The sequence below is a fragment of the Hyaena hyaena genome, unplaced genomic scaffold (genome assembly GCF_003009895.1).
Source record: "Hyaena hyaena isolate Hyena2069 unplaced genomic scaffold, ASM300989v1 scaffold_417, whole genome shotgun sequence".
Lineage (NCBI taxonomy): Eukaryota > Metazoa > Chordata > Mammalia > Carnivora > Hyaenidae > Hyaena > Hyaena hyaena.
In genome coordinates this window covers 1,160,606-1,180,281 of record NW_024081050.1, presented here as the reverse complement: position 1 = coordinate 1,180,281, position 19,676 = coordinate 1,160,606, and the positions used below count along the sequence as shown (strand labels likewise).

Sequence of the window (19,676 nt, the reverse complement as noted above, 5' to 3'; positions counted from 1 at the left end):
CTGGGTCTGCAGGAGACCAAGGATCTGCATGTTTGTAGAAACACACAGGTTGTTGTGGTGATTCTGTCCTAAGTCATGGCAGCTGGGGATGAGACTTATTTCAGCAGTATGCCTCCTTGAGACAAACCAACTCACTCCTAGGAGAATAAGCAAAGCAGGGGGTATGTACCAAGTGCAATGCATTAGAGGCAGCTCCCTTCACTGGTGAGGGAAGGGCCAGGGCAGGTGCTCTTTCTACAGCCCAGTCCATCTGCCAGGTTGCAGGGCTTCAAGCTAACGAAGATCAGAGATGTATAAGCAGGCTCTCTTTCTAAGGAGGGTTTCCTCATGTGCACACTAAGTCCAGTGCTTTCAAAATTCTTTCCTATTAGGTTGTTTCAGTTAAGCTTTGCAACGGCCAACCCAGCTAGAACAAGCAGATGACATTATTGTCATTTCCATATGAGGAAATGAGACACAGTGCTCATTCAGCACAATGAAGGCTCCACAATCCATGCGGCCATTCAAGTTTACCCCATCAGATACCTTTTCTCTGTGTGACAGGTGTGTTCTCTCCATTGAAGGAGGTAATAAGAGAATATGAAATGCTTGTAACAGTGTTGATTTGCCATTCATGTTGGGTTGAGGGAGCATGATAGTGACTCAGTAAAAGCCATGAATTTAGAGTCAAGAATTAGGATTTAGACTCCTATTCTGTACACTGCCTGCTAGATTTGAATCCCATCTGACCCCCTGACAGCTGGGTGGCCTCATTTCCTCTTCTTTCTCACTTATGAAGTAGAGCTGAGTTTGACTTGGCCACTTTTTAGAACTTATGGGGAAGATCCTATCATGCAAGATATTCTGAAGGTTATGGTGCTCGGTGGATTGAACTTGCTTGAGTTGAATAGCCCTTGAACTTAGACATCCTTAAGCCTTGGTAGGGAAGGGCTCTATGATCTACAACACCAGCCTATTCTCAGGCTATTTGACATCACAAGCTCTGTGGGTATGGACACTGGCCAGGCTAATAATATACAGGGAGTTGGTAGCTGTCACCCCCTCCCTGGGTCCAGCCTCACCTGGTAGCCAGGGAGACAACTTCATGTGTGGGATGATATGAAGGGTGCTGGGAATGACCTCTCATTTCCAAATATCACTTCCTATGAACATGATTGTGATGCTTACTGTTATCCACCTGGCTGTGTGTTATACTGGAAATAGCACTGTTCTAAGAGACAGGAAGCCAACTTTCTTTTTTTTTTTTTAATGTTTTTTTAAAATTTATTTCTAGGAGAGAGAGAGACAGCATGAGCAGGGGAGGGTCAGAGAGAGAGGGAGTCACAGACTCTGAAACAGGCTCCAGGCTCTGAGCTGGCAGTCAGCACAGAGCCCGACGCGGGGCTCGAACCCACGGACTGCGAGATCGTGACCTAAGTGAAAGCCGGACGCTTAACCGACTAAGCCACCCAGGCGCCCCAGAAAGCCAACTTTCTATGCAGGTTCCCTCTTTCTTCCCTCCCTCTCTCTCTTTTTCATTCCTTCTTTTTTTTCTTCTCTTATTCCTTACCATTCTAACAACACCCATTACCCAAAGGCTACAAACCAGTAGCCTCTTTTTTGTTGTTGTTGTTGTTTTCATTCTTTTTGAAACTTGTGATTCATTTGACCATGCTATCCCCGCCATTCTCTCTTTCCTTAGCATTTTATAAATGATGTGGCTCTCACTTATTAAAGTCCTGCCTCTTGGGGTTTTCTTTCATATTCTTTTACTACTCTTTCTCAAAAACCACAGTCAGCTTTGCCACCGTTTTCTCTTTCATTCACATTTATGCCCTAATGGAGTTAATTGTTCATTTCCGCAATTTATAGTCATTGAGCACCCATTCAGTGTCAGTCACAGGATAGGGAGTAGGGAAAAAAGACACATGTGGTTCCGAGACTCACGTATCTTATAATCCAGTAGGTGGTTCCTATGTGGCTTGATGCGTGCAGGAATAGGGAAGTGTGGTTTGCACCAGGAGCACGTGGGAGGTACACTGAAGCCAGTTTGGAGTGTGGTAGGGAGAAGGGGGAGAAGGGCCAGGAAGGCACACCTGGAGGGAGACACACATAATATGGAAGAGACTTGAGACGTATTCTGTTTGTCTCAAGGTAGATGGGCCATAACTCCAGGTGTAAGTGACAGGAATGCAAGGAAGGCCTTCAGAAAACACGATTCAGTATCTGGGGATATAGTGGGCAACTTGCCAATGGCTTTGCTTATAAGCTTCATGACATCTGAGAAAGGATACTGACAGTTCCAGTTTAAGACGGAGATGGGAACAAGGGATGCTGCAGCTCATTCTTTTATTCACCCGTGATTTCACACGCATCCATTCACTCATTCCATCATTGATTTATTTCAACAGACTTTCACCCCTTTTCGCCCCTTCACTTCAGGCCAGGGTCCTTTTAGTTGTCTGGTTCTCATTCTCATTTTAACTTGTGGGTGCAGAGGTCAGATGCTTTGCCATTGTGTCACGGATACAAGTGTCCACTGGACCCACCACTCCCCTGCTCTGCGCAGCGGAGACGGGAACTAGCTGGGCACCATCAGCCAGCATTTGGCTCAGCCGTTCTTGCCAAGACCTTTCTGTGGGGCATTCCTTCTCTGGAAAGAAACTCGAAGCACCTTAAAAGAGAAAAAATAAAACCCTCAAAAGCCTTTCATCCTGCAGGCTGTCAGCACCCTACCTTCTCCCTTTGGGGGAAGCTGTTGGGATGGGCACCCCAACGCATCTCCAAGGCTGGAGGCCATTGCATCAGGGGAGACATCCAGGAGCCTGGGGAGAGGGAGTGAAAACACCCTCTATTTTGGGCCCAGGAAAGGAGGATTTATTGCCCTCCCTGAGATGGGCTGGAAGCAAATGTCTGGGGCAAGACTGGGTGCCTCGCTGGCTGGACCCTGGGGCTGGTGAACGTCTGGAGGGGGCTCATGGGACTCAGCCTGCACCTTGAACTGCTATAAATTTAACAGGCCTTCTCTGACCCAGTGGCCAGGAAGCAGGCTCCCCCGAGGCCTGTGGGGGCCTGTGGCTCAGGAACACTCCTGAGCCAGCCACCCCTTGGCGTCCGGGCTGAGCAGTTGACCTCGACTTAATGAGACCACGACGTGGGTGTCCAGGGCCGGCTTTCCTGCAGCCTGCTTCCCTTGGAGCCAAATCAATATTTATTAATGATCTGTCCCCCCTCCAGTACCTCTGATTCACAGAGGGCCTCTGTTGCACCAGCCTGCCCAAGTCATTCATTAACGCCGAGCCCAGCGGCCCGTGAGGCAGTCGAGGGGCCCACAGAGGCCAGCCCACCATGGAGATATTTGCAAAGGTCATTAATGAGCTAATCTGATTTAACTTTTCAAGACGTAGGCATGGGTCGCTGGGGTCAGCCTCTATTCCCAGCACACTGTGCCGGGGTCAGGGGGAGGCTCGCCACCGACCCTGAAGAAGAGAGTGGAAAAGTGAAGGTATCTTTGAGGAACTGAGAACTTAGGTGAATTTAAGAGTTACTGTCCCCAAATCTAGGGAGGCTTGGGATGGGAGATGGGGAGGATCTGAGGCTGTCTGAGGGATTCGCTTCAAGTGCTTTAGATTCCTGCTTTCGTTTGTTACCTCCTTTCCCTCTCCAGGTGCAAGATCAGGAATCTAAGAGACAGCACCCACCCCCTGGCCCTCCACCTTATTCTAAGCCTGCCCAGCACAGTGGTTAAGTAGGGGAGCTGCAGAGTCCCCATTTCCAGTGAGCTCTCTGATCTTGAAAAAGTCCCTTCCACTATCTGAGCTTCAGTTTGCTCATCAGTAAGACGGAAATAGTAACGGCTACCTCCTAGCACTGTTTTGAGAATTAAAACAGACAACAGAAGCAAAGCACTTAGCACAGTATCTGGTGCAGACTCAGCCCTCAAAAAATTAACTTCAAGGGCACCTGGGGGGCTCAGTCAGTTGAGCCTCCGGCTCAGGTTATGGTCTCACAGTTCATGAGTTCGAGCTCCAAAGAATCGGGCTCACTGCTTTCAGCACAGAGCCTTCTTTGGATCTTCTGTCCACCTCTCTGCCTCTCCCTGCTCACACACTCTCTCTCAAGGATAACGAAACATTAAAAAGATTAACTTCAATGGAAAAATGTAGCTATAACTTTTGGCTGGGGAAATCAGAAGATCCCAGGTGTGGAAGACAGGAGCATAGGTGTGAACTCTGACCCTCCCATCAGTGGCCTGTGCGACCTCACTTAAGTAGAGAGCTGTCTCTGGGTTTTCGTTGTGAATTCACGTGTCAGGGTGACAGATGGACCTACTGTGAGCCAGTTGCTTTTCTCCTCAACAGAAAAAGCCAGCTAGGGTTTGGCTACCTCACCATCATTTCACAGATGAGAAGCCAAAGGCTTGGGAACCAAGTGACTTGCTCATAGCCACAGAGTTTGTGGGTGGGAGAGATGAAACTTGAACATAGACCTGCTGGCTTCAAGTTCAGGATGTGTATGCCCTTTGCACAGTATAAGGTGTAGGCTTTCCCTCTGGGTTTGCCACCAGTCTGCCTTCCCTGGGTCCTGACAGCCTCTCCAGTCCTGGGCCGGGTGAGTGTCTTCAGCTACAGACAAGGGGCCCCTGCTTTTGCAGGACACCTGCTTCATCAAGGTTGAGGTGACACGAATGACTAGGATCTAACAACCGCAGGCTTCCGCTCTTCTCTGAAGTCTCGCCATCTGTCCATCCTTGTGAGGTTCCGGCTTTGATCTCCATTTCACATCAGTCTTCCCTTGTCTCCTGCCCTGCAGACTTCAAGCTCCAGCATCACGCAAGAAGTGGATGGTGTTACAGCTACCTAGAAACAAATACAGATTCTTAGATATATAGGCATGTAATGGCTCTGAACTCTGATACACATGCCTACATATAAATATATGTGATTCATGTATGTACATATATATGAAATATTGCAAAGAATAAGTGCAAGAGAATGTAAAAAAAAATTGTAGGGGCACCTGGGTGGCTCAGTGGGTTAAGCATCCAACTTCATCTCAGGTCATGATCTTGTGGTTTGTGGGTTCGAGCCATAAACCTGCTTCAGACTCTGTGTCTCCCTCTCTCTCTCTCTCTCTCTGTCCTTCCCCCACTCATGCTCTGTTTTTCTGTCTCAAAAATAAACTAAAATTTTTTTTAATTGTAGGCGTCATATAAGAATGTAAAGGCTTGGTCCTATTTTGTCTGGGGTTTGCTGTAGTCTCTTTTAGGACCCAGTGTCCCCCCCCATCCTCACAGCCCACCATGCTGCTTGCTTCTGGCCTTGCTGAGTGGCCTCTTCCCCAGGAAGTGAGCCATGTCAGGACCTTGCTTCCTCCATTCCCAACAGCTCCAACTCACCTCTCTTGGGTCTAATTTCCTTAAGCTTTGTCCTGCTCTCTAAGTTGGTGGTGGCGACCTTCTCTTAGTTGTGAGGACTGGCCTGTATCTTCCTTCTACTCCAGATGACTGTGCTGTGCTGAGCAGCCTCTGGGAGGGGATGCTTTAACCTCATGTGGGATCTGGGAGGGGACAGGCAAACAGATTTAAAGGTAGGGCTGGGCTGCTGCCTGGAGAGAGACTGTACCAGGCTTAACACCCCTTGTCACTTGGCCTTCTACAATGATAAGAATAAAACCAAATATTTACAAAGTACTTGCTATGTGCCAGCACAGTTCTAAGCACCATTCATGCATTAGCTCATTTAATCCTCACATACTCTGAAGTGCATGCATTTCTTCTAGTCATTTTACCAATGGAGGACTTTGCCCAAAGTCCCAAAGTTTGGAAGTAGCAGAGTCCAGGTTGGGACCCAGGCATTTTGGCTCTGATGTCTGTATGATTAGCCACCGAGCCTTGCCACTTCTCCAACCTGGCTGCATTTTAAGCCTCTTCGGGGTGGTGACAGGGCCCTGAAGGTACCAGAGGCCCTTGACATGGGTGAGCACCCCACAGCCTCATGGCGCTGCCTGGGGGTTTCTCACAGTGTCTGTGACAGGGCTTGGGGCCTGGTGGGCGGCTTCTGCCTTTGCCTTCTCTTGGCCAAAACTTGAATCCTTTTGAGTGTTTGCCACCTTCTCATGTTCTCTCACTAGTTGTTCTTTTCAACCAAGAAGTCTGAACTGAGCCCTGTGGTCCAACTAATGTTCTCCCTTTGGAGGAGGGAGAAAAATCAGCCAGAGCTGAAAACATGCTGATTCTGCTGCCCTCTGGCGTTCAGTGGGGAGCCAGTGGCTCATGCAGCTCTGAATCCAGGTGGGAAAAGGCATCTTTCTGCCTGTGGCGTAGAACCTTGTTCTCTTGGTGAGAGGAGAAAGGGAAATGGGAGGTGCAGTGCATTTGGGGAGCTGGACACACGCAGTGGTTATGCTTCCAAAAGCAAGATTGACACAGTGATTCCCTGGAAGGTGTCTTCATGTCCCCTCTGACCGGCCTCAGCCCTTCACCGGCATTCTGTGGGGCTCAGAGTATGAAACCCAAAAGGGATTCCAGCCACAAGTGAATCCAACACCTACGTTTTATAGAAGAGGAAACTGAGGCTCAAGATTAGAAAGCCTATTAATACTGGAGCTTGGTTGACTGACAGTGGGCTTCTGACTCCTGTTTCCCTTCTCTCCTCTTCCTCTTCCTCTCCCTCCTCCTCCTCTTCTTCCTCTTCCTCCTTTTTCTTCCTTTTTATCATTATTATTAATTATTATTAATATCTCTGTCACCCTAATGGTTAATGCACATAAGCACTTACTGTGGACCCCTCACTGTGTCACATTGGCGATCACATTTAATTCCTGCGATAATGCAGTAATATAGAAAGATGGTTCTAATCCATATGCTGGAATGAAAACTAAGACTCTGAGAGATAAAATACTGCCCAATTACACAACACAATAAGCAGCTGACTTTCTAGTCTTGCTGGAAGACTTTTGACTCTGCTCTCTGTGCTTCTCTGACCTAAGGGCAGAGTTAAACATTTCCTGGAGCGCTCGCAGGTGAACAGTAATACTATTTACTATGTGCCAGTACTGTGCTCAGTGAATCACGTATATTAGCTCATTCAACCTCGTACTGTTCCTATAAAGAAGTACTTTATAGTGCTACTATTACCCCCATTTTACAGACAGGGAGACTGAGGCACAAAAAGGTTTAGTAACTTGTTCTGGGGGTCACAGATAGTAAATACAGTGACAACATTCCAGCCTAAGCTGTCTGACTCTGTTGCTGAGGCCCTTGACGATTGTAGACCTACTTTCCCTAAGACAAACAGGGAGCCAGCTCTGGACTAAGGACGGACCCTGGCTCTCCCAGATCCTCTTGAGCAATGGCAAGGCAGCATGAAGTTGCCCAGACCCTCGTTCTGGGGTCTGGAGCCACAGGGTGACATATGAGCTAGTGTCCCCCTCTCTCTCCATCTCCTTAGTTCAAGAACTTCCTGGTATTGGTATCTATTTAAATTTATTTATAGTTTCTTTCTTGTCACCCATCCCCACTAGAATGGAAACACCACAGGGGTGAAGACTCCCTCAGTGCCTAGTGCCTGATGGTAGGTGCTGAATACATGTTTGTAGAATCTACTTCAATGACGTTAGGGGTGCCCAGAGTCAGAAAGTGGGGGAGCCAGACAGGACTGGCTTGCCCTGTCTCTGGGGGCAACGGTGCCTGCCGGAGCTATGGATGACTCCCAGGCAAGAGAGACAATGACTGCGGCGGGAAAGCGTGCCTTGGAAGAGAGGTGATGGGGTGGCAGCATTCTGGGGAAACAGGAATGGTCTCGAGGGGTCCTGAGCCCCGGCTGACTACAATGGGATGTCTTATCTCAAGTCCTTCCAAACCTGGGTAAGGGACAGACCCCCTTTTCAGTGCCAACAACAGACGTCCATTGTACAAAGGGAAGCAGTGGACTCAAGGAGAAAGGGAAGCCTGGAGAAAAGTTCAGAGACAAAAGGGGAAGCCAGGTGCTATGCTGGGTGAGTCGTGCAAGGTACCGAGCCATCCCAGACTCCAAAGTCCAGCCGTTGGGACCCAGAAGGTCTATGAAGAGACTTATCCTCCCTGTTCCTCCATGTCCTCATCTGTAAAATGGGGATAATAACCACACCTACCTCTTGGGGTTGTTATGCAGATTAGGTGAGGACCTGGTATATGTCCCGTGTCTAGGACAGTGCCTAGCACAAGCAAGTGCTACATAAGCCTTCACTGGAATATTCCTGCAGTGTCTGTTCTTGTTCCTGTTACCACAGAGAGCAGCCTTGAGCAGTGGGCTGGGCTGCAGGGGCATGGAAACGTCCAGGTAGGAAGCTTCAGAGAAAATCAGGCAGTCAGGCTCTGGGGCCCAGCTAACAATGTGCTCGTCTAAACTCCCCAAAGAGACAGGATGGATTCACGGTTAGGACAGAAACCACCGAGTCATCCAGGCTTGAGTTTGAATCCTGACTCCTCTGTTTCCTGGTAGTTAGGTATTTGGATTTTCCACTTAACCTGTCTGTACCTCAGTTTCCTCATGTGTACTGTAAAGAGACCAATAGTACTAACCTCACAGGTTAAATACTTAGACTGGCACTCAGTGCTAGTTTTTATATCACTCACATAGGCAGTAGAGAGCTTTGCACCTCATAGCTCATGAAACAAGGCTCTAACTGGACCTTTATTGATGCTGTTGAAGGAAGCTCTTGTTTTTGGTGGAATTCTTACCTGAGGCTTCTATATACAAATCATGGGTGGCATTTCCCCAGGCTGTCCACTAGATGGCATGCATGTCCTTTCCCACCCAACCTGAGCGGGGCGAATCGGAAAGGTGCCAGAGATGGAAAAGCTAACTTTTATGGGCTAGACACTGGGCCAGCCTTTTGCCTACATTCTTATTGACTCCTCACTGTAACACTCAGGTTAAAAGAGATATTAAACCAAAATGGTAAGCGCAGTGACTGCCACATGGTAAGGCCTCAAAAAACATCTGCTATTCTTCCTATTATTGTTGCTGTTATTGCCATTTCTGTAGTTAGGACTGGAGCACAGAGAGGCAAGGTAGGTAGATGGAGCCTGAATTCCAAGCCAGGCCTTACTGACTACAAGTTCAGCATCTTTCCTCTGAACCTCATTTCAGGGGAAGCACTGGATGCCTGGGCTTCACTTCACAGCTCTCCCTGCCTCCCATGTCATCTTTGGCTCTGTTTTTCTGTCTCTTACTTCCTGTGCGGTCTTCAACTAGTTATTTAGACTTTCAGGGCTGCACAGTCTGTACATTAGGGACCATGATGCCTTCCTTATTTTGGAGATACTTCAGAAACAGCAACTGGATCTGAGCTGATCCTCCGTGGATGACAGTTGTGAATGCCTCCCAGGTTAGCACAAGCAGGCCTCCTTCCTCCCTCCCTTCCCCCTCCCTCCCCCTCCCTCCCTCCATCATGGCCTCCCTCTCTTCCATGCACTTGAACTACAGTGCACTCATGGTTCCTGCCCTCATGAACCTTACAGTCCAAATGTCCTAGCCTCTGTCAAATCATAATGGTGTACACTTTAAATATCTTACAATTTTATTTTTCAGTTACAGTTCAACAAGGCTGACATTTTAAAAAACTAGTTTTAAGCAAAATGGGAGTCAACTTTGGAATTATAGTAATTTGGGGCTTATATGGGACCCCACTTGCCCCCTCACTGGTTTGTCAATTGGGGCTGATCCCATGCTTCTGAACTTGGTGAGGCCTTCAGCCATGTTCTGCCAATCTTCTGCTCAGGGTGTTGTCTTCTCTGTGTTTCAGTGCCCTGGTTCCCAAGAACCATCCAAGAGCTCGACAGATTTGCCAACCAGATCCTCAGCTATGGAGCGGAACTGGATGCAGACCACCCCGTGAGTCCCCGTGTCTGTGGCCCTTCTGATGAGATCCTTCCAGCCCACTCTTCCCCGCCCCCGCTCCCCTCCCTGATTCCCAACAATGTGTCTTCATTTGCCTGCTTATACTACAGACATTTGTAGGGTGTCATCTTATACATCATCACCACCATTGTCATCATGGTCATTATGATTGTTGGAGCAAAAATGGGTGGGCCTCCAGAAACTATTGTTGCCAATAGTATAACGTATGCATTTAAGACTGTGTTCACACAGAGGTAAATCATCTTTCTGCCTTTGTACAATTAAAGAGGGTCACTTCAGGTGTTTGGGAAACAGTAAACCACTAACAACTCTTCCAGGTACAGCAGGGCAGTGAGGAGAGGCGACATTGGAATTGGATCCTAAAAACTGAGTAGAAGATGCTGAGGGAACAGTATATGTGATGGCTTAGAGTCCTGAAAGTATACAAATATTTTAGAATGGCTGGCTGGTGCATGAGGTGTGAGGGTCTGATTTTAAAAGGTCTAATGACAAAGAAGTCGGAGTGCATCTTGTGTCCTGTGGGCAGGGAAACAGGTCTTTTACTGGTTTCTGAGAAAAGGCCCATGGTAGGGGGACTTTGTCACCATTTTTTTGTGTGGTGGAGGGTTCTAGGGTGGGGAGCAGCTCAGGCTGGACTCAGGGCAAGGGCCAGTTCTGACATCCTCCACAGGTGAAAAGTGCCACCATCAGAATGGCTGTCGCTTACTCTCTGCCCAGGCAAATGGCTCCTTAATCTTCAAATGACCTGGAATCTGTTTCATTGCAGGGGTTTAGTGTAACTCAGTGAGTGTCTGCATTTCACCAGTTTTCTTACATCTCTGTGGATCTTTACAGTTCAGTAAATTGTGAACTTGCACTTCACAAAGCTCTTTGCAGGAAGCAAAGCAGATATTCCCATTTTACAATAGATGCTGCATTGAGACCCAGTGAGAGTAAATGACTTTTCTAAGGTCCCATGCTCAGCTTTGGGTTTTAAGATTCCTAATCCAGTGCTCAGGGTGCCAAAGATGATGAACTAGTTTAGAAACAGAGGCAAATTCCCTCCTGACACCCACACTTCAAAATTGAAAGAAATGATCTTCTATTGTCACACTGCCCTGAAATAATCCATGTTAATTTTGGAGTGCCCCCTTTCTTTTCTCCACATCTCTTTCCCCATCTCTTCCTATTATTTAGAAATTAATATGTGTTATTGAATTATATATCATAAAATTATTATGTGTGTAGTTTTTTATGCCTTGCCGTAACTTACTAAGCAGCCCCCAATGGCAAGCATTTAGGAAGTTTCTAGTCTTTCCCTATGACAATAACTTTCTTGCCTGTGTATCTTGATGTGATATGGCTCTCCATAGCTCCTTTGATTCTTACTTGTGAAACTTGTAGTCCAATCTCCTGATATATATACTTAAATACCTTCTCCCTCTCAAGCAAAGTTGGAGGATTTTGATCCCCATTGACCTTCCTGGGGACGGTGAAGCCTTCTTCTGTGGCTCCCAGGGGTGGCAGACCTGCTCAAGGAGAGGTTCTAGATCCCCTTTGACAGGTCATCGGCCGTGGGCTTTGGGAGCAAAGCATCTGCAAAGATATTGTTTTTCTGGAAGAGCTGTCTGGCCACCTTGGACCAGTCCATGGCGTCAGCCCATCAGGTTGTTTTCTCCTCTTACCAGCCTCCAGACCTCCCGCTGTGACCCAGGACCCTCCTGCTGGCCACACTCCTGCTCACTTGGGGGAATGAGTGTGGCCAGGAAAGAGGGAAGAGGTCATAGACATGGATATTTCCCTCCCTTTATCTTTGTGTCTCCTCAGGCAGATAAGCTGGTCTTAGAATTCTCTGGAATTCATTTCTCCTTAGACTCAGCCCCCATCTTTGTTTCCCTGGCCTCTCACTGTGATGAATTTTATTGTAAAAGGAAACAATTTGTCTGGTACACGGTCCTCCCGATGAGGAGGCCAGGCTCTCTCTGTTCCTTCTTGTGGCTTTTCATCAGATCCTGGGGACTGATGGGCCAAGAACAGAGAAAACCTCCAGAGTGCTTCCCCACAACCCCTCAGGTCCCACGCTGGCCTGGGCTCGCAGTACGCTCCCCTGCCGTTGGCAGTGTGCACTGACGTTTGACCCAATATCTCACTTCAAGGCCTCCAAAACGGCCGCTCTGAGGAATGTGGCCAAAGAAGGAGTGTTACTGCCCCAGAGGGTAAAGGGCATCTGCTTTTCTGCGTTAGCCAAGTGGCAAAATGAAATAGAAGAGCTACGTTCCACTCCACACATATGGCCGTCTTTCCTTTGTTGCCCGTGTCTCCCCTTCCTTCCTTCCTCGAGCATTTGCTGAGTGAGTGATATTCATAGCAAGTATTTTTTGAGCAGGGACTATATGCCGACACTGTGCTAAATGCTTTCCCTGCATGTTTAAAGTTTAGGTGCTATGACCAGCCGTCCTGGGGAGGTTGTGCTTTCTAATTTTCAGAGAAATCTCAGACAGAGAGGGCGGCATGGCCTCACATGTGTGTGAGCCGCTCCCCAGGCTATGTAAAGGAAAGAGTGCTGAAATGATTAACAACACGTGACCTCCAGGGACCTCCAGTTGTGGTGTGGAGGGAGAAGGGGTGTGCAGTGTCCACTCTTCCCAAAGGGGTGCCAGAGGTGATGGGGATACAACTGTAAACTTTGTAGACAGAACCCAAGTTCATTCTCGAACTGACTCTCTGACCGTCCCCAGAGCCCGTGGTCCTGTCCATGTGTCTCTTTCAGCTGGGATCCCTTTCCTTATCCTGGCTCTTGCCCTGCTGGCAAATCTCTATTCGTTTCCTGAGGCCCAACTCATAGGCTACCCCCCAGCCGACTTCACTTCCACCGGCCTCTTCCCCGGGCTAAGTTTTGACACTGATGTTATAAACCTGTGTGTGCTGTGCTTCATGCTTTGAGCACAGAGCATCAGAGAATAAATTCACTTCCTCATGACTTGGAAAGGTATAAGATACACACACACACATACACACACACACACACACACACAGGTGAAAGGGTCATATGCATGTTTCCCAAGCTATAATCTGTGAAAAAACATCTCATGATCAAAGGGAGAAACACTATATGCTAGAGACCCATTTTAAGCATATGCAAGTCCCGTGATCTCATTAGGGACTTTAGAAAGTCCTGTAAACATGAAACTCGTTCAACCTAATGTTTCTCAAACTTTTTTTTTTTACTATGGAACTCCTTTTTAATGGAATACCTAGCAATATTATCTAAAATGGTAGTGTTCCATGGAACCCAGTTTGGGTCATATTTAGTTTAAATCATAATGCAAAAAAAGTACATGATTAAACACTAGATGATGAAGTTCAATGAGTCAGATGGCATGTGCTATCAGTTGTAAGGTCACCGTGGACTGGAATGGTTAGGGAGGAGTTCTGAAAGAGGGGGATGTGAGTGGAGCCTTCTGACAACTAGGGTAGGCTAACCGCTCCTCAAACAATCCCCAAATTTCCATCGCTTAATGCACGGAAGGTATATTTGTAGTGTAAGTCAGCAGGGAGATTGCTCCACACAGTCTTGCAGAGACTAAGCCTCTTCCACGTCAGGGCCACACCCACCTCCAAGTCCTCTGAGCCCTTTGCGTTCTGCCGGCACATGGGAGTTGCTCCCAGGTTTCTGTGGGCCGTGTCTGGAGGTGACTCACATCCTTCACTCAAATTTCACTGACTGCAACCCAATCACATGGCCACTATGAACTTCAAAGAAGACTGAGAAACAAGGGTTAATAATGTTCTCTGAAAGAGGGATGAGACAGGGATCTCCCTATGCCAGTTCTGCTGGCACCTACACGGATGTCTAGGCTGAAGATCTACACTAGGTGTCGCTTTCTGGTGGGGAAAATATCAGCGTGACTGTGAATCTGTGTTTATTTCTTCTACTATCTAAAGCTCTCAAACTGTTTTTCAGTCTTTCAGATGTAGGTATGCATTTGTCTTCTCTCCAGAAAGAGACTTGCTCTTCCCCTAGTGGAGGGCTATGTTTCTAGCACTTCCTTTCTTCCAGTTAAAATTCCCCACCCGTAGGCCCCATCAGAGTCTGTTCTAAAGATGTTGGTCAGTTGAGTCATCAAAGACTTGTGGCCCTCCTATTAAGTTGCTCTGTCAAAACATAATTTTCAAAAAGCTAAAAACAACTATCATACATATATAGTCAACATCTGTCAAAAATCCATTAGCTCAGTAGTGAGGGAACCAGCCAGATGATGATGCTGGTGAAAAGGAAGCTATAAGAGACTAAATTATGGATGGTCATTGAAAGATCGAAGTGCTGGAGCAAAATCACAGAGATGGATATACAAGTGATTAGTGTCCTCAAAGGCACAAAAGCCATAACTGTGAGTGTTTTTATTTACTGGGTAGAAATCATTTGCAACTTGGTCATAAAATAAATATTTTGCTATTTGCCCATCTTCTATAAGTCAGTATCTAAACTTGAAGTATCTGGGCATTACTAAGCAGTCAATTGCATATCAGACAAGTATGCCTGCCTTTCGAGCATACAGTGAACTTGTTAGGTAGTGATCTAATATGACTTTGAAAAGATACATGGTAATTTTTTTTGCATAATTTTTTAACAGCACCTACCCAGGAGTATGCTGAGTATGCCATGCACTGAAAATGTAGTGATAAGTATGACAGAGTCCTGAGTTTAATGGTATTAACAAGTATAATGATAGAAAGGAGAAACACTGAGGTTGTTGAGAAAGTGTATTATAGAAGAAAACCAATAAACTTTGAAAAAAAACCCAAGGAGGGTCTATAAAATGCAGTCTATAAATGCAGTTTAATCAGATGGAAATGCCAAGGAGTAGCGTATTCGTCTAGAAGAATGGGGAAGGGTATTCCAATAAGAGGAAACAGCATGTATGAAGGCCTTGATGTGGCAAAAAGCCTGATGGGTTTGAAGAATAAAAATAAGACCAACTGGAACAAATTTGGGACCTAGTATGCAGAACTACCATTGCAGTTCAACACAGAGTTGAAAATGTAGTCAGAGCCAGATTGCATAAAGCCTTGTGGACTGTGTTAAAAATTTTGAGCTTTACCCTTAAATTGATGAGAAGCCATCGAGAGTTTTTAAAGAGAGTGACAGCACCAGATCTGCACTTTGCAAAACTACCTGGGCTGCATGAGTGGGGAGGCGTGGAAAGGACACAAAGAAAGTCCACTTGGAAAGCAGTGATGCTAGCCCAGGCAAGAAGGGATGGGTTCCCGAACGAAGGGACAGAAGTGAGGATGCAGTAAAAAGGACAGACTTAAGATATTTGGAAGGAAGAATGGACAAAGATTGGTTATTGGATGTCAAGGAAGAGAGGAGGAGAGAAGTAAAACAATGACTCTCAGGTTATTGACTTGAACAACCAGGTATCTTAATCCTTTCCCAAATGGACTTTGCGGCTTTATCGGTGGTGGGCATGGTCAGCAACGAGAGTAGGCAAGGGGCAGGACTAGTGTTTTTGGTGCTGCCCTGGTCTGTCGGTTTGCAGGTCTCTGGGCGGGGTCTGCAGGATGGCGATGGCAGTTACGAAACCACTTTGAGCCTCTTGTCTCCTGTGGACCATCTTTTCTCCAGTCGGTGTGGGACTGATGGAATACAAAAAGCCTCTCACTGTTGGCATAGATGGAATAGAAATAGAAAGAAAGAATTGTACAGATGCTGCTTAGAAGGTCCAACAATGGGTAATGGGGCTCAGTGATGCTTTCCAGACTCTCTCCTTTTTCTGTTCTGAACCAGACTTCTCAGCTCTTTTTTTTTTTTTTTTTGCATAGAAGTGACTTTATTACTGGGTTTAAGACAAAAGAAATTTTTTTATTGAGTATTTTTTCCAAGAGGTTTATTTTTTTTCTTTCATAGTTATTGTCAAGTTGGTTTCCATATAACACCCAGTGCTCATCCCAACAAGTGCCCTCCTCCATGTCCACCACCCCCTTCCCCTCTGCCTCACCCTCATCAGCTCTCAGTTTGTTCTCAGTATTCAAGAGTCTCTCATGGTTTGCCTCCCTCCCTCTCCCCAACTATTTTTTCCCTTCTCCTCCCCCATGGTCCTCTGTTAAGTTTCTCCAAATTCACCTATTAGTGAAAACATATGGTATCTGTCTTTCTCTGCCTGACTTATTTTGCTCAGCATAACACCCTCAAGTTCCATCCTTGTTGCTACACATGGCCAGATTTCATTCTTTCTCATTGCCATGGAGTATTCCATTGTATAGATAAACCACATCTTCTTGATCCATTCGTCAGTTGATGGACACTTAGGCTCTTTCCATGATTTGACTATTGTTGAAAGTGCTGCTGTGAGCATTGGTACATGTGCCCCTATGCATCAGCACTCCTGTGTCCCTTGGGTAAATTCCTAGCAGTGCTATTGCTGGGTCATAGAGGAGTTCTATTGTTAATTTTTTGAGGAACCTCCACACTGTTTTCCAGAAGGGCTGCACCAGTTTACATTCCCACCAACAATCAGACTTCTAAACTCTTGAATTTCCCACCATTTTGCACAGATGTGTCATTTTTTGATTGTCTCCTGTGTGTTCAGAATTTTACTTGGTGCCCTGCCTACTTTACCTAATCTAACCTAACCAATACCATGAGGGAACGGGAGCTAACAGTCTCACTTTAGTGATGAAGAAACAAGGCTCCAGGAATTGAACTGACCAACCTCAAGCCAAGCCCCTAGTGACTGGAGTTAGTAATCCACCCAGCCTGCCTGACTCGAAAACCGCTGTTCTTCCTGCTAGTCTAAAGATGGCATTTCTGAGGTTTAACTTCAACCAGGACATCAAGAAATGGTGACATGAAAATCCCAGTCTGGAATACCCAGAAGCCTTTTCCATACAGTTACCTGCTCCCTGAAATCTCCACAAAAGCAAAACCACGCACATCAACACACAAGTCACCAAAATTCTGAGACTTAGGAAAGTGACTGCGTGTAGACTGCAGGTGATGTTGTAACTTTACCTCCTGTAGAATTCTCTCCACTTTGTTCCTTCCACTCCTCCCCCTCCTCCCCCTCCTCCCCACTCCTCCTTCACCAACAATATATTTTCCTGTCAAAACATACTTGGTTACACGCAGTGCAACCAAAATTGCTGCTATTAGCTTAATTGAGACAGGGTGATTATAAATAAATTACATGCAGTGCTACTGAAATTGCTGCTATTAGTCTAAATTGAGACAGGATGATTAGTCATCATCAACTGAAGCTTAATTCAGAGTGTACTCTGCATGGCTGCAGAGGCCCTGTGGTCATCTGGCCGCCCAAAGGATGCAAGACCAAGCCACCGAGATATGGACTCCAAGGACACAACTCTTTCCCTGGCAACTGAGAGAACAAAAGTCCTTACAGCCTGGTTGGTGGGGGCTTTTTGATGGCTGATAATGAACTTCTTAGGCACTTTGAGCTGGAAAGGACTGTGGTTAGAAACATTGCTTGTGGAAAATCTGTGTCGTATACTGTGTATGCACGTGTGTCGATATATCTCAGCATGAGAATCTTCTGTCACTTCTTCATAATGATTTGAGATGGATTTGTCATGCTATTTTACTTTTTCACTAATTATAAAAGAAACCCACACTCTCAGTACAAAACTTCAAAAGCATAAATAGTACAGAAAAATCAAAGCTACTGTTTCTCATTTTCGTAACATTTGTTAGGTTCTGGTGTACTTTTTCCTTCATTTCATTTGTACATATCCTCCAACATAGTTGATACCTCCTGGATATACAATTTTATATTGTTTTTTTTTTCACTGATAAAAATATCTTTGAACTACCTAGACAACATGCATTAAAGATCAAAGATAAAGGAAGAGAGATTGTCAAGGGCATCTCATTCCTGGAGGCAGCATGATGAAGTGAAAATCCACTGGTTAAGGGAAATCTTCCCTCATCCACCTGGTTTCCTGCCTCAACCCTCAAACCTCAGCTCATCAGTTGTGCGTGCAAACAGAAAACTCCCATGGAGATGCCGATTCTACAAATGGCTTCATTTTCCTCATATCTAGGTCAAAATATACAAATATTCTCTAAGATGCCTTACAGGTGCAAAAGTCTATACTATATACTTAGGGGCTGGAGAGAGCCATTTATTACTGACTGTTTACTAAGCCTGGTAGGTGAGGATGACTGTTATCACCAAACCTTAATGACTGGCAAGTATTAAGTGCATATTTTGAGTCTTAACTATGGACACGTGTTTTTCATTTAGCCTGGTAGGCAGATTCCTAAAGAAATGCATTTAGTGCTGCTTGGAAATCAAACCATGGTGCCCAATTTACTTACTGCATCATCTCAAGGCAACTTATCTTCATCCAATAGAAGTGCACCAAGGGTAGTTTTAAGTTTTCAGATTCCTAAGCCTTCCTCCCCATAATTAATGATTCCAAACCATTTAGCACCCTAAGGAAAACAGGAGAGCTATATTTTGTGATAACAGTGTCATGGAATCTTTTCCAAACTGAATAATCACTTAACTTACTTGGAATTTAAGTTTGGAATAAGAATATATAGTAATTTTAATTTTCCAGTGTGAAACATTTAGATTTCTCTTTCTCAAAATATATCTTAAGAAGCAAATTAAGAAATTCTTTCTTCCCTCCCTCCCTCTGATCATCCCTTCCTTCCTCCTTCTTTCCTTCTTTCCCTCTTTCAACAAGTGTTTGTGGTTCTTTCTTTATGCCAGACTCTATGCTACAGACTCTCAGATTACATATATATGGAGCCCTGGTTCTTTGGAACTGATTTAAAATCAACAACAACAACAACAACAAAATAACCAACCAGCCAGCCTATCAGACAAAACAAAACAAAAAACAATATCTAAAAATCAGGAAGTATTTATCCTTTAAAAAGGCTCCTTTAAATATTACATTCCATGATGCAAGCCCTTGTTTTTGACTCATTAACACCTTGGTTTGGAGGGATGGTGGGGCAAGTGGTAGATGTCCTCACTTATTGGGAAATTCTTGGAATGAACAAAGGAAGTTCTACAGTGATGATGCTATGCTAGTCTCTTGTTTTTCTAAAATCCAGGTTACTATCATTTTTTGGCAAAATACCACCCCCCTTTCCAGATTTATTAATTGACATACAACGTTGTGTAAGTGTAAAGTGTATAACACGATGGTTTGATGCACATACATATTGCAAAATGATTGTAACAATAAGGTTAGTTAACCCCTCTCTCACTTCACATGATTGCCATTTGTGTGTGTGTGTATGTATGTGTGTGTGAGTGTGTGTGTGATGAAAATATTTAAGATCTACTCTCTTACCAACTTTCAGGTTTATAATACAGTGTTATTAATTATAGTTACTATGCTGTATGTTAGACTCCTAGAGCTTATTCATCTTATAACTGCAAGTCTGTACCCTTTGACCAAATCTGCTCATTTCTCACACCCCCAGCTCCTGGTGACCACCATTCTACTTTGTTTCTATGAATTCAGCTTTTTTTCAATTTTACCTAGAAGTAAAATGATGCAGTATTTGTCTTTCTCCGTCTGACTTAGCATAACTTCACAGTCCATCCATGTTTTTGGAAGTGGCAGGATTTCCTTCTTTTATGGTTGAGTAATATGATATATATACATATACATAATCTATGTATTATATTATTATACTACATATTATATGTTATAAAATATGTGATATATATGTATACATCTTCTTCATCCATTCATCTATTGACAAACACTTAGGTTGTTTCCATTTCTTGGCTATTGTAACTAATGCTACAGTGAACATGGAGTATAGAC

At 45.3% G+C, this 19,676-nt stretch overlaps 1 protein-coding gene across 1 annotated transcript in view; it reads left to right on the top strand.

The window, feature by feature from the left end:
• PAH (phenylalanine hydroxylase) overlaps positions 1 to 19,676 on the top strand; it is a 73,858-nt gene that overhangs the window by 28,484 nt on the left and 25,698 nt on the right. The window contains exon 4 of the mRNA XM_039252483.1: positions 9,769 to 9,857. Coding sequence (XP_039108414.1) covers positions 9,769 to 9,857 — 89 coding nt within the window. The remainder of the gene's footprint in view (positions 1 to 9,768; positions 9,858 to 19,676) is intronic.